General features: G+C 48.1%; 1 protein-coding gene across 9 annotated transcripts in view; it reads left to right on the top strand.

The window, feature by feature from the left end:
* BCL9 (BCL9 transcription coactivator) overlaps positions 1-10,987 on the top strand; it is a 57,928-nt gene extending 46,941 nt beyond the window's left edge. For 7 of the 9 annotated variants that reach the window (XM_030263342.4, XM_030263331.4, XM_072923681.1 and 4 more), the window contains 6 exons: positions 1,158-1,474; positions 2,389-2,578; positions 3,049-3,148; positions 3,590-5,819; positions 7,476-7,736; positions 8,793-10,987. In XM_030263342.4, the coding sequence (XP_030119202.4) occupies positions 1,158-1,474; positions 2,389-2,578; positions 3,049-3,148; positions 3,590-5,819; positions 7,476-7,736; positions 8,793-9,910 (4,216 nt within the window). In that variant the 3' untranslated portion in view covers positions 9,911-10,987. The remainder of the gene's footprint in view (positions 1-1,157; positions 1,475-2,388; positions 2,579-3,048; positions 3,149-3,589; positions 5,820-7,475; positions 7,737-8,792) is intronic. The other 2 variants (XM_072923696.1, XM_030263358.4) reach the window with 2 other exon arrangements.
* The last annotated feature ends 2,192 nt before the right edge of the window (positions 10,988-13,179 follow it).

The following is a 13,179-nucleotide window of genomic DNA, read 5'->3' as shown; positions in this document are numbered from 1 at the left end:
GGAGAACTGATCAGCTGAGCACTGAGATCCTCTGTGTCAGTCACCTGCCAATGCAGCAGGTCAGCATTTCTTCTCCACTAATTTGGAAAGGGAAAAATATGAAAGCAAGGCAGTGTCCAGGGACTTAGGATGTTCTGATTGACAGCATTCTTGAGTTTGATTATTTACTCCTAGAGGTCATCTGGAGCTTAACAGTATTTCAGAGGGAATGCTTCTGAGTCTGATGTCTGTCCAAAAGAACAAACAGTTTGTTTGTGTGAGTCCCACAGTGAGGATGCTAGCAAGCACTGCCTGTTGGAAGTGATAGGATGGTAAAACACAGTGCAGAAGATCTGATAGCAATGGAGTAAGTGGAGGGCGAGGAGGGAAGGGGTGCCTAATATTCGTAGAACCCAGAGGAGCAAAATACTTTCAGGATGCTGTTTGCTGCATGGAAGAAGAATGAAAGACTCTGAGTCTCATTTGGCAAATTGAGGAGGAGTCATCTGCCCCATTTTGCAGGAGTGTTCTTGGAGATGGTATCCTTCTCTTTCCTTATTCAGGGGCAGGTTGTAGCTGGTTTAATTGTTTTCACGGTCAGAGGTTTGTGTTTCTCTGGCAGCTCGCCCCAGTGGATGACAAATGCTGCAGTAATGCTGGGTTTTCCTTGTGCTCCCTGTAGAACTGGATAGGGAGGTGCCAGGGAGGGGGTGTGTGTGTGTGGGGGGGTCTGCTCTGATCAGAGCTGCAGCGTAGTTGGGGTCCAGGAGAATGGTGAGGGGAACTTTACTGTGCCTTGTTTGTTTACTCTGAGCTAGTCTTGGTGTGAGGTGCTTCTCTGTGCACATAGAAACCGTTGTCTTTATTGACAGAGGCTCCAGAGGTGGGTCCTCATGTGACAGTAGTTTCTGGGATCTGGCAGGTCTGTGGTTTGCCCTGGTGCCTTCTTGAGCAATGAGATCCCATCTTGGATAATAACCCTTTCAGGGCATGTTCAAAAAAGCACCTGCATGACTCTAAGCTTGCAGGCATTTTTTATTTGTCAGCAATTGTCTTAGCTTGTAAAGGTGACAGTGGTTGTTTCTGCTTCACTCTAATCTGTTCCTACAGGGCTGAATGAATCAATGGTGTGATTTGTCACTTTTTCCTTTTCTGTCTTTTTTTTTCTCTCTCCCCAGTAGCCCCAAATCAAAGCAGGAGGTGATGGTCCGTCCCCCTACAGTGATGTCCCCGTCTGGCAACCCTCAGCTGGATTCCAAATTTTCCAACCAGGGCAAACAAGGGGGCTCCACCAGCCAATCCCAGCCCTCTCCCTGTGATCCCAAAAGTGGAGGTCACACCCCCAAAGTGCTCCCGGGCCCGGGTGGGAGTATGGGGCTGAAGAATGGGGCTGGAAATGGTGCCAAGGGGAAGGGGAAGAGAGAGAGGAGCATTTCGGCAGACTCCTTTGAACAGAGGGAAGCTGGGACTCCTAATGATGACCCGGAAATCAAAGGTATGTTTGCTAGGGTTCATGTGCAAGTACAGACAATCAGTCTGAATCCTCTGTGAGATGGAGAATTGCTCTGCACGTATTAGTGAAACATTTGTTTGTCTGGAGTTCTGCAAGTTCCAGCCAATGAAGTCTAAAGGTTTTGAAAGCAGGTGAAGAGGAGAGGTTGTCATAGCTGGCATTGGTAAATGTCTTGTTCACACTCGGTTAGAGCCCAGACCTGACTCTGGTGGGAAAGCTCCTTTGTAACTTTTAAACTCCCCCAGAGGATTTAAAATTACAAATGCAACCTGTTGGTCTCCTGCTGGCCTTTGGCCTTTCAGGAACTGTTCCGTTGTAACTGGGGTTTTAACAATATTCGGGTCTGTTTTGTCAACACAGATACATAACCCCCGTAGCACCCTGACTGGTAACACAAGCCAGAGAGTTAGTTGGGATTTATGTGTTCTCTTCCTTGCTCCAACATTGCCTCTGTGAGGCAATGCAAAACCAGACCACATGTTCAATTGTCCATCTTTATTGTCCATTTGTGAGGTCACCTAGCTAAGGTGGCTGAGCAGAAGAAAAAGTAAAGTTTTGCAGGAATGTTTTCTTGAGGCAGACATATTTTTTCCTACATAAAAGCGTCGTTTTCCTGCTTTTTTATGTGGTCATTAGAGAATTCAAAGAGACCAGTTGTGAGAACTGCCACTTTCCTTGGAAAAGGACACAAGAGGAGCTTTCCCCCAGTGTTACTTGAAGGACACCAAGGCTTTAGAGGAAAGATGTATGATGTAATAGAGGAATTGCCTTTAGTGGTGCTTGAGGAAGAAGCCGGAAATTTCAAAGGAAAAAAAGCTCTGATCAGTTTCCAGAATTGATTTCCAAAGAGATCCCAAGGTAGTGATTCCCTTCTTTACCCCTTTGTCCCTTTCCAGACTGCAATTCTGCTGATCATGTGAAGTCCCAGGAGTCTCAGCACACACCACACTCCATGACTCCTTCAAATGCTTCAGCCCCAAGGTCTTCCACACCTTCCCATGGTCTGACTGCCACTTTGGAGCCAGCAAGTGGGCAGAAAACTCCATCCAAAGTGGTTTACGTCTTTTCTACTGAGATGGCCAACAAGTAAGTAGGTAGCTGCTTGAATGTCTTCTGGGAGCAGGAATTACATTTGTGCCCATCTTTTAAGAGATTATTAAAGGCACTTTCTGCATCAAGTAGCAAAAAGTCATTGCTTGTTTTGGGGATGCTGAAGAGGTTGGAGTGGACCATGTCCCTACTTTTTTGCTCTGGGAAATAATAGTTTACTTCTCTGAGGTGTGGGTATTTTTTTTTTTTTTTGCAAATGCTGGTGGATATTGTTTTGCAATCCATGCAGTGAATAGCAGCCAGGATGGCTTAAACTGAGACATGAACCCTGACTGCTGATGAGTTTGTGGATGTAAGCATTTTTATTTTGCTGCTCATCTAGAGTGAAATATGTGTGGCTGAGTCTTTCTCTCTTTTGCCAGCTGAAAGATAGAAAGGAGGCCAGTTAAGAAAAATTGATTCTTAGCTTCAACTGGATATGTGCATCTGCCTGTCTGTCTTTGCAGGGCTGCAGAAGCTGTGCTGAAGGGACAGGTGGAAACCATTGTGTCCTTTCATATCCAGAACATCTCAAACAGCAAGGCGGAACGAAACACTGTACCCTTGGTAGGGAATACCTGCATGGGGGTGAGAAGGGGAAATGGTAAATGTGCCTCTGTGTGGTTCAGAGAGATGGATGATTATTTACACTCTGAAATAAATTTTAGGATGACAGTTGTCATTCAGACTGTCTGAATAATAATAATAAGAATAATAAATGTTTTGGGTTGTCCAAAGAAAAGTTAGAGTCTTGCAATATTTGGGTAGTGTATTTCCAACTTGTAGGTAATGTGGAGCTAGCACAGACAAAAGGGGTCCCTGCAGTAATGCCTTGAGCAAAGTAGGTTTTTGCATTGCCAAGAGGCACCTGTGTAATTGCTGCATGAAGGCTATCCTAACTGCACATTTTGGGCTGGTGGGATTGAGATTGGGTGTTTTGTTTGCACTGCTGCTTATGTGACATGGCTGTAAGAAGAGCAAGTGACTGAGTGTGGCTTTCTCTTGCAGAATCCTCAGATCACTGCACTTCGGACTGAACCCAAGCCCCTGCCACAGCCCCAGCCCCCTGCTGCCCAGGACCAGAACCCTCCCCAGAACACCAAAATGCAGCCGACTCCACCCGTGTCAGCGCCAGTAGCCAAACCCGCTGGCCCCCCATGTCCCATAGATCAGGACAGTCCCAGTGTGGAAAGCAAAGTGATGTCTGTGGGCAGCCCTGCCAACTCTACCCCGTTGCAGACAGAAGGATTTGGACAGAGTTCAACACCCAATAATCGAGCAGTTAGCCCAGTTTCCCAAGGTAGCAATAGCTCTGCTGCAGACCCCAAAGGTCCTCCCCAGCAGGGGTCTGGTGGGGACCCATCCAGTTTGGGTGAGAATCCCGATGGACTGTCACAGGAGCAGCTGGAGCACCGAGAGCGCTCGTTGCAGACCCTGAGAGACATCCAGCGTATGCTCTTCCCTGATGAGAAGGAGTTTGCAGGAGGACAAAGTGGAGGGCCACCCCCAAATGCTGGGGTGCTAGATGGTCCCCAAAAGAAACCTGAAGGGCCGATACAGGCTATGATGGCTCAATCCCAAAGTTTAGGCAAAGGGTCGGGGTCTCGGACAGATGGAGGGGCTCCGTTTGGCCCTCAAGGACACAGGGACATGCCTTTTTCCCCAGATGAAATGGGGCCACCACCAATGAACTCCCAGTCAGGAGCCATAGGCCCAGACCACCTGGACCATATGACTCCTGAGCAGGTGGCCTGGCTCAAGCTGCAGCAGGAGTTTTACGAGGAGAAGAGAAGGAAGCAAGAGCAGGTGGTTGTGCAGCAGTGTTCCCTGCAGGACATGATGGTCCACCAGCACGGGCCTCGTGGGGTGGTACGAGGTCCTCCCCCTCCCTACCAGATGACCCCTGGTGAGGGCTGGGGACCTGGGGGTCCAGAGCCCTTCCCTGAAGGCATGAACATGTCACACTCGCTGCCCCCCAGGGGCATGGCCCCTCATCCCAACGTGCCTGGAAGCCAGATGCGCCTGCCTGGTTTTGCAGGAATGATGAACCCTGACATGGAAGGCCCCAATGTCCCGAATCCCGCCTCACGGCCTGGGCTTTCAGGAGTTAATTGGCCAGATGATGTGCCAAAAATCCCAGATGGGCGAAATTTCCCTCCTGGTCAGGGTGTCTTCAGTGGCCCTGGCCGAGGGGAGCGGTTCCCAAATCCACAGGGCCTGCCTGAAGAGCTCTATCAGCAGCAGCTGGCTGAGAAGCAGATGGGCCTCCCTCCTGGTCTGAACATGGAAGGCATCAGGCCCGGCATGGAGATCAACAGAATGATGCCCTCCCAGAGACACATGGAGCCTGGGAACAACCCCATCTTCCCTCGCATGCCGGTAGAAGGACCGATGAGCCCCTCTAGGGGGGACTTCCCAAAAGGAATACCCCCACAAATGGCTTCTAGCAGGGAGCTGGAGTTTGGGATGGGCCCTGGCAGCATGAAGGGGGACATGGGCATGAATGTCAGCATGGGCTCCAACCCACCCCTGGTCCCTCAGAAGCTGAGGGAGGCAGGAGTCGGGCCGGAAGAGATGATGAAGCTGCGCCCCGGTGTCTCAGAGATGCTCTCCTCTCAGCAGAAAATGGTGCCGTTGCCGTTTGGGGAGCACCCGCAGCAGGAGTATGGCATGGGTCCCAGGCCTTTCCTTCCCATGTCTCAGGGCCCAGGAGTCGGTCTCCGGAATCTCAGAGAACAGATTGGGCCTGACCAAAGGACTAACAACCGGCTCAGCCACATGCCGCCACTACCTCTCAATCCCACCAGTAACCCGAATAGCCTCAACACTGCTCCCCCTGCGCAGCGCAGCCTCGGCCGCAAGCCCTTGGATATCTCTGCAGCCGGTCAGGTGCATTCGCCAGGAATCAACCCCCTGAAGTCCCCCACCATGCGCCAGGTCCAGTCTCCCATGATGGGGTCTCCCTCGGGGAACCTCAAGTCCCCTCAGACGCCCTCCCAGCTGGCAGGAATGCTCGCGGGCCCCACTGCCGCAGCTGCTGCTGCCTCCATTAAATCCCCCCCTGTCTTGGGGTCTGCTGCTGCTTCTCCTGTCCACCTCAAGTCTCCGTCTCTCCCTGCACCTTCTCCTGGATGGACTTCATCTCCAAAGCCTCCTTTGCAGAGCCCTGGGATTCCCCCGAACCACAAGGCGTCTCTAACCATGTCTTCTCCAGCCATGCTGGGGAATGTGGAGTCAGGTGAGTGCTGCCTCTGCTACCCAGATCCTGGTACTTTGGTTCGTGTTGGGTCATCCAAGATGCACAGCAAAGTGAGGGAGGAGGTTCCTGCAGCAGGACAAGAGCTGGATGTCCCTTTGCCTATTTGAGTGGGGCTGTGCCAAGGGTCTGGTGGGTGGCTGTGCAAGTGGAGGGTGAGGGCTTCTCCGCCTCCTGTTGTATTTGTGGGTTTACACCCTGCCTCTCACGTGTTGAGCTGAGGGCTGGTCTCTCTGAGGATGTAAAAGCAAAAGGATGGGGTTAAGAGATGTGAAAAGGTGTGGAGCATTGATGGGAGAGGTCTCTCCTTGGAAGAGTCTTGTGCTGTTCTTCCATGGCTCATAGTCATTGTAGCTCAATGGAAAAGATCTGTTGATGTTATTAGAGTGCTTGGATATAAAAGGTTCCTACAAAGACATGCTGAGCAGTTGACCAGCTGTGTATCTAGGCACAGGTCAGGAATGCTTGGTCCTTTCTAGGTTTACGTTGCAGACAGGAAGTTGTTGTTCAGGCTTTAAGCATTTTGGAGCGATCTAATCACCACTGTACATAACATTTAGTTGCGTGCTGAGCCGTGCTGTGCCTGGGACCTCGGGGTCCCGCTGCTGGCTCACTTCTGCTCTCAGCTTCTCGAAGCTCACCTGCCCTTCAGTCCAGGCTTCCACAGCTCTGGGCAGCCTTCCCGCCCGGGAAATTCTCCTGGCTGGGAAAGTGGAGCCCTTTGCCCACGTTGCCCTCTAGTGCTGCCGTGGGTAACAGCGGGGACCAGAACCGGGATGTGCCTGTGGGGTCGGCGGCTCGGGAGGGCACCCAAGTGCTTCAGTCTGTGCCTTACTTAGTGCTTAATGAATGCTTTGACATTCAGCTCTTCCAAAGCATGGATCTTTCAGCACTGCAGTTTTTTTATATTCCCTATTCTCATTTCCTCTTTTGGTTGGGAGGGGCTGAGGAACGTGCAGTGAATTTTCAGTGAGAGTAGAGCTTCAGTTTAGCATCTGCAGATTGGTCTGGGTGGCATAAAATTCATCAGTTAAGAACAAAGAAGATTGGAAGTGCAGTTAAGTTACTTCTGATTTTGTGAGAGCAAAGGATGACATTAAGCTAATAGGTGCAGAGAATGTTTCTTTTCCTGGAATAAGCAGCTAATATCTCTATATGAAACAAGAAATGCAACATAAACGGAGTTTTACTTGTAGCTCCTGATGAAGCTTGTCAGAAATGTGCTTGCATGTCTCAGCATAATATCTGCTACAGGTTTCCTTGTGCTGCCTGTGTCTTTTTTGATTTTAGATTTTGATTTTTATGGCTAGCTCTGTTACCTAAGTCTGTCTTCAGTGTATGGACATTGAATAGTAAGATTTTCAGACCAAACTGGTAATTCTTCATGTGGATTTGTGGAGATTCAAGATAGTTCTAGTTAGAAGTGTTATGCAGTAGGATAACAGATATTAATCAACTTGACCAATAGGTTTATTTTTCTGGTTACTTTTCATGGTCATTGACTGCATTAGTCATGTAAAGTCTTGCAATAGAAAACCATTTCTAGTTCTTGAGATTTCTAGGGGAAAAGAGTTTGATGTAGGGAAAACAGTAAGAAGGAGGAAAAAATTAAATTATTTCTCTTTTTCTTTTCCTAAGGCGGTCCACCTCCTTCCACAGTCAGCCAGTCTGCTCCTGCGACTCTCCCTGGAAATCTTCCCTCTAGCAGTCCTTACACAATGCCTCCAGAGCCAACCCTCTCCCAGAATCCCCTGTCCATTATGATGTCCAGGATGTCCAAATTTGCCATGCCCAGCTCTACACCGCTCTATCATGATGCCATCAAAACTGTGGCCAGCTCGGATGACGACTCCCCTCCAGCACGCTCCCCAAACCTGCCACCTATGAACAGCGTACCAGGTAAGCAAATCAAAGGAACATAAGCACAAGGTATCAGGGTGATTTTATGGAAATCCCGTGAAATGAAGACAGTGAGATGGGAAAAAACTTGAATGTGTAGCCATGGGGTTTTTTTTGAGGAAGACGTTGCTGTTCTCTGAAATGTAGAGATGGAACTTCTCCTTGCAACTGTTTTTTTCTGTCCAGAAAGTGTGTGTTCTTCAGAAGGTGTGTAACATGGAAAGCACTTGTGTATGGAGAGATCGAATGAAGGCTACTCATGGGTTCATGTGTGAATGAAGGCTGCTCATTAAGGGTCAGACTTACAGTGTGTTATCTAGAGGAAGCTTTGCCTCTCGTGTCTTAAGGCAGTACCATAGAAGCTTCACTGTTTTTGGGGGGGTTTGTTTGGGTCTTTTTGGCACTGAATTATCAAAAATATGTGAGTAGGCTTTAGCACCTCCATCCTATTGAATTAATAGTTGAAAAAGGGGATGAGCTGATGTTTCAACAGAATGGCAATTGGTAATGAATTCTTGATGTGTTTACCTGTAGCTTTGCAGTGTGTTTCACACAGTAATGGCTGAATATATTTGGGGAAAGCTGGCTAATTGAATAAGTTCATGATGGTAACTCATTAACCTCATTGATCACTGCCTCTTAGTCTTATGAGGGTTACCTGATTTATCACTGCTGAGGTTTGAAAGGAGTTCTGGTCGCTTCCCAGTGGACAAGTGCCCATATGCTGATAATCTGTCATAGACATGTTTGCTACTGCCTGTGTCATCCAGACTGCCAGGGAGGTAGTAAAAGTATGGTTTGGATTGAAATCCTACTTACGGAGCAGGCTTTAGTCACTGCTTGATAGGGCAGTGACAAGCTTTGGGCAGTGGCTGTTCGAGTGACATCAAATTCCTGGTTAACATAACATTTTTCAAAGCCACTGCTGATGGTTTTTTTACTAGCACAGGTTTTTTTTTGTGTGTGTGAACTTGGTAACCTTGCAGAAAGCTCTCTGACAGTTTTATTGATTGTTACTGGTTGTTGTCTAAATGCGATTCCTTGTTTCTTCCCTAGGAATGGGCATTAATTCTCAGAATCCTCGAATTTCAGGTCCAAACCCAGTGGGTCCAATGCCAACCCTTAGCCCAATGGGAATGACCCAGCCTCTTTCCCATAACAACCAGATGCCCTCTCCAAATGCTATGGGACCCAATATACCTCCTCACGGGGTCCCCGTGGGACCCGGCCTGATGTCACACAACCCAATGATGGGGCATGGTTCCCAGGAGTCTCCAATGGTACCTCAAGGACGCCTGGGCTTCCCGCAGGGGTTCCCTCCCGTACAGTCCCCTCCACAGCAGGTGCCATTTCCACACAACGGGCCCAGCGGTGGACAAGGCAACTTCCCAGCGGGAATGGGCTTCCACGGGGAAGGACCTCTGGGGCGTCCTACCAACCTGCCCCAAAGTTCGACAGATCCAGCACTTTGCAAGACTGGAGGCCCTGGAGGTCCAGACTCCTTCACTGTTCTTGGAAACAACATGCCTTCGGTTTTCACTGATCCAGAGCTGCAGGAGGTGATCCGTCCTGGAGCCACGGGAATACCTGAGTTTGACCTGTCCAGGATTATCCCATCGGAGAAGCCCAGCCAGACACTACAGTATTTCCCTCGTGGGGAGGTGCCAGGCCGCAAGCAGCCGCAGGGTCCCGGGCCTGGCTTCTCCCACATGCAGGGGATGATAGGAGAGCAGACCCCGAGGATGGGACTAACATTGCCCGGCATGGGGGGCCCCGGGCCAGTGGGAACTCCGGATATCCCTCTTGGCACGGCTCCGTCCATGCCCGGTCACAACCCGATGAGGCCGCCGGCCTTCCTGCAGCAGGGCATGATGGGGCCGCACCACCGCATGATGTCACCAGCACAGCCCGCCATGCCCGGCCAGCCCGCGCTCATGAGCAACCCCGTGGCCGCCGTGGGCATGATCCCGGGCAAGGACCGAGCGCCCGCCGGGCTGTACAGCCACCCGGGCCCTGTGGGGTCACCCGGCATGATGATGTCAATGCAGGGCATGATGGGACCCCAACAAAACATCATGATTCCCCCCCAGATGAGGCCCCGAGGTATGGCTGCTGATGTTGGCATGGGAGGATTTAGCCAAGGCCCTGGAAACCCAGGGAACATGATGTTTTAAGCTGCTACCGTAAGACTGGATGTTCTGATCCTTGTCAAGATGAGATTCCAAGTCCTGACGGCTTTTTTGGGAGCTTCAGGAGTACAGTTTGGCCATGCAATAGGTGAAAAGAGACCAGAGGATGCTTTGGGAAATCTCGAATGTATGGAATTACCTGAAAAAAAAAAATATTCATTTTAACAGGTTGTTTTTTTTTTTAAGATTTATTTTTTAAAAATTATTTTTGTGGACTTGGGTATCCCGTGACGGCACCTGCTTTGAGAATCTGTAGCTGTATTTTGAGAATTGCCATTTGTCACAAGTTGCACCATTCTCTGTATGTTTACGTCCTTCGGACTGGCTTCTCCCAGGACTCTTGGTTATTTTTGGGGTTTTTTGTGTACTGTACTATATTGTAAAAGGGATTTTAGCAGAGACTTTAGTCTTTGGGGTGAGAGGAGAATGGGATTCTAGGCTGTTTACTTTAGGTGGAGAATCCATCTTCAGAACTTCGGACTATTTTCCTTCAACTCCAATGTATAGAAAAACCAAACTACGACCTCAGAGCAGAGTATTAATGAAAAGCACAAAAAGGAACTTAAGTTCAGTGAGGGGAATCTTTTAAAAGAAATAAATAATAAGTTAAGGACATATTTTTCAAATTATGGCGTGCTGTCCAGCACCTTCTGTCTCTCCCTCCCACTCTTTATTAAATAGGCTTCTCTCTCTCTCCGTCCCCTTCTGTCTCCTCCTATGGCAGCTGCAATACATTGTGTTATTTTGGGGAGTAAATCTAGGAGAGCCTCTCCTCACGTGGGGACTCGTCCCACTTTTAGGAAGGGGCTGGACTTGGACACTGTTACATCCTACAGTAGTCTCTCTCACTGTTTCCTATTCTCCTTTTCTTAGAAACCCCAAGTGATTTTATTAATGTGGGAGTGGAACAGACACTAAAAGTTATCCAGGATTTTTTTTTGTGGTTATTTTTTTTTCCTCCCCAGCGTAAAACGTTCTGTGTAACCTCCATTGAATTTGGTACAAAACCACTTGCCAGGGCTGTGGTGTCAGAAAAATAAAATATATTGTTTCTTATAAAAATGAACTGTCTCCTTTATCCAGACCGGTTGTTTCTGTGTAGATCAAACAGCTGGTCAGATGACTGTTTGCTCTTCCTTGTGATCACAGCCAGCCTAGAGACCAGGTGGGCTAAACTTTGACAGCTCCTAAAAGTCTGGTCAATAGGCAGCTGTGTGCTCCTTTTGAGGCAATCCTGTTAACTTAATCCTGAACTGAGCTTGTTTTCCCTTGGAGGGAGGTCTTATTTCAGAACACCCCAGGAACTATACTTAGAGACTTCCTCAATTTGTTGAGGGTCAAGGAACAGATGAAACTTGTCTCCGTCACTTCCTCCTGGAGAGTGTTTGCAGCACTGCGAGGTACATGGGTTTGAGCTCCCCCTGAGCAGCAGTGTCAGTCTGCAGAGGCGCTGGGATTGTGTCCCTCTCTGGGGACTCTGGATTGGGTCATTGCTGGCTCTGACTGCCAGCACTGAGAGCCTGAAATGGTGGGGAACGGATGAACTGTAATAACAAAGGTGAGACAGAAATTGTCAGTGAGCAGATTTTTATCAAGACAGCCCTGCTGAGTAAATTGTTGCTTTGCCACAGTTCTCATCGATTGCTTCCTAATCCCCTGTCTTTTCAAACTTGCCTTTTGAGAGGATTTCAGCAAGGAGGCTTTATGGTCCTGCCTATGAGGAGTGAAAGGCTGGATGACAAAACGTGGATTGAGAGTTGAGCCCTGCTCATGGAGAATACCAGCATGAGCCAGATATGGATCTGTAAGCCAGGATGTGAGCTCTGTGGCTGGCTGTTCTCTGGTCCCCCAGCACTGTATATGGAATGGGTAATCTGTTCTTCCTTCCACTTACTGCTACTTAAAATTATTTCAATGAGTAGTTTCTTCAGAGGGCTGGCTATTAGTGTGAAAATTCGTGTGGAGAATAAGTATTTTTAACGTGCTTGTGTGTGAGAATTTTTTAGAGTTAACTGATCCTTAACAGGTGGAAAAAGAATTCCTCTTGGTGGCTGATTTAGTAAACTTTTGTTGCTGGTGTTATAAAAATGAGTGAAGCCATACACTGTTGGAGGCACGCAAGCCTCAGAGCCTTCTGTTGTCTGCTTCCAAATTCACCTTTGTGCTGTCATGCAAATTTACGATGATTTTGGGTGAGAATTACTCTTTTGACAAAGTGTAGGATGTCTGTTGTGGTGCTTCCCTCTGACAAGACAGGCAGCGTGAAGCACGGGCTTGTCAAGATTTTGGAAGGAGATGACAATGACACAGTAAGTGTTATTTCTGTAGAGCGGAATTACCTCTTCTTTAAGTGGTTGCACAGCTCCCATTTGAGGACCTTGCATGGGAATTGTTACAATGCAACCTTTTTAAGTGTTGCCACTTCTGCCATCACTCCTGACTGTTTTTAGCATGTTGAACAAAGCGAAGTTCTTGATCGACATAGAAATGAGCTGGAGGTTTTGGGATTTTTTTAAACTGTCATAGGGCCTCCTATGCCTCTTAAGATTTCGAAAAGCAAAGGATTTGAGGTACCTGTGACTTATTCTAGGAAAATTAGCATAGGAAATTCACTGTTTAAAAGCCACTGAATGGTGAGAGGATACATTTTAAACATGCTGTATAATTAAAGTTCCTTCTGTGTCTGTCTAATTTATGATGCTGGCATTTGGTATCTTAATGAGATTTTTCCTACAGAAAGTGCAGAAGATGTGGATTCTCCAGAGTCCACATAGGTGTGCTTAACCTCAGTGTTTGCACCAGCAGAAGGACAAGAGTTGCTAAGGTCTTAGCTGGCTCCAGTTGTGAAAATTACTCTGTAGATGTTCGTAGATGAACTTCTTTGTTTTGCTCTATTTCTACTTCTTCCCTTTTTGCATTGCAAATGGAAAAGCTTTCTAGCTGTCAGCTTTGCGTATTCACCTGAGGATCTGTAAGCCAGGCTCTGTTCCCTCCTGCTTATCAATAGTAACTGTGACTCAGCTTTGGTAGTCATGGTACAGTTGAAGATGGAAAGTGGGTTGCCGTTTTTAGTTTTCTTCCTCCCCCACCCCCCTTTTTTTTTTTTAAGCTTTCAAATCATCCTCCTCCACCTTTGTTTGAAAGAATGAAATAGACTTTATTCATACATGCTTGGCTGCTCTTCCTCTCTAGTAACATGGGAGGAAACAGTCTGCTGTTCAAATTATCTCATCCCAGATGGCTGCGCAGCCGGA

This window comes from Taeniopygia guttata, chromosome 1, assembly GCF_048771995.1.
Source record: "Taeniopygia guttata chromosome 1, bTaeGut7.mat, whole genome shotgun sequence".
Classification (NCBI taxonomy): Eukaryota; Metazoa; Chordata; class Aves; order Passeriformes; family Estrildidae; genus Taeniopygia; species Taeniopygia guttata.
This window is presented reverse-complemented; position numbering and strand designations above follow the sequence as displayed.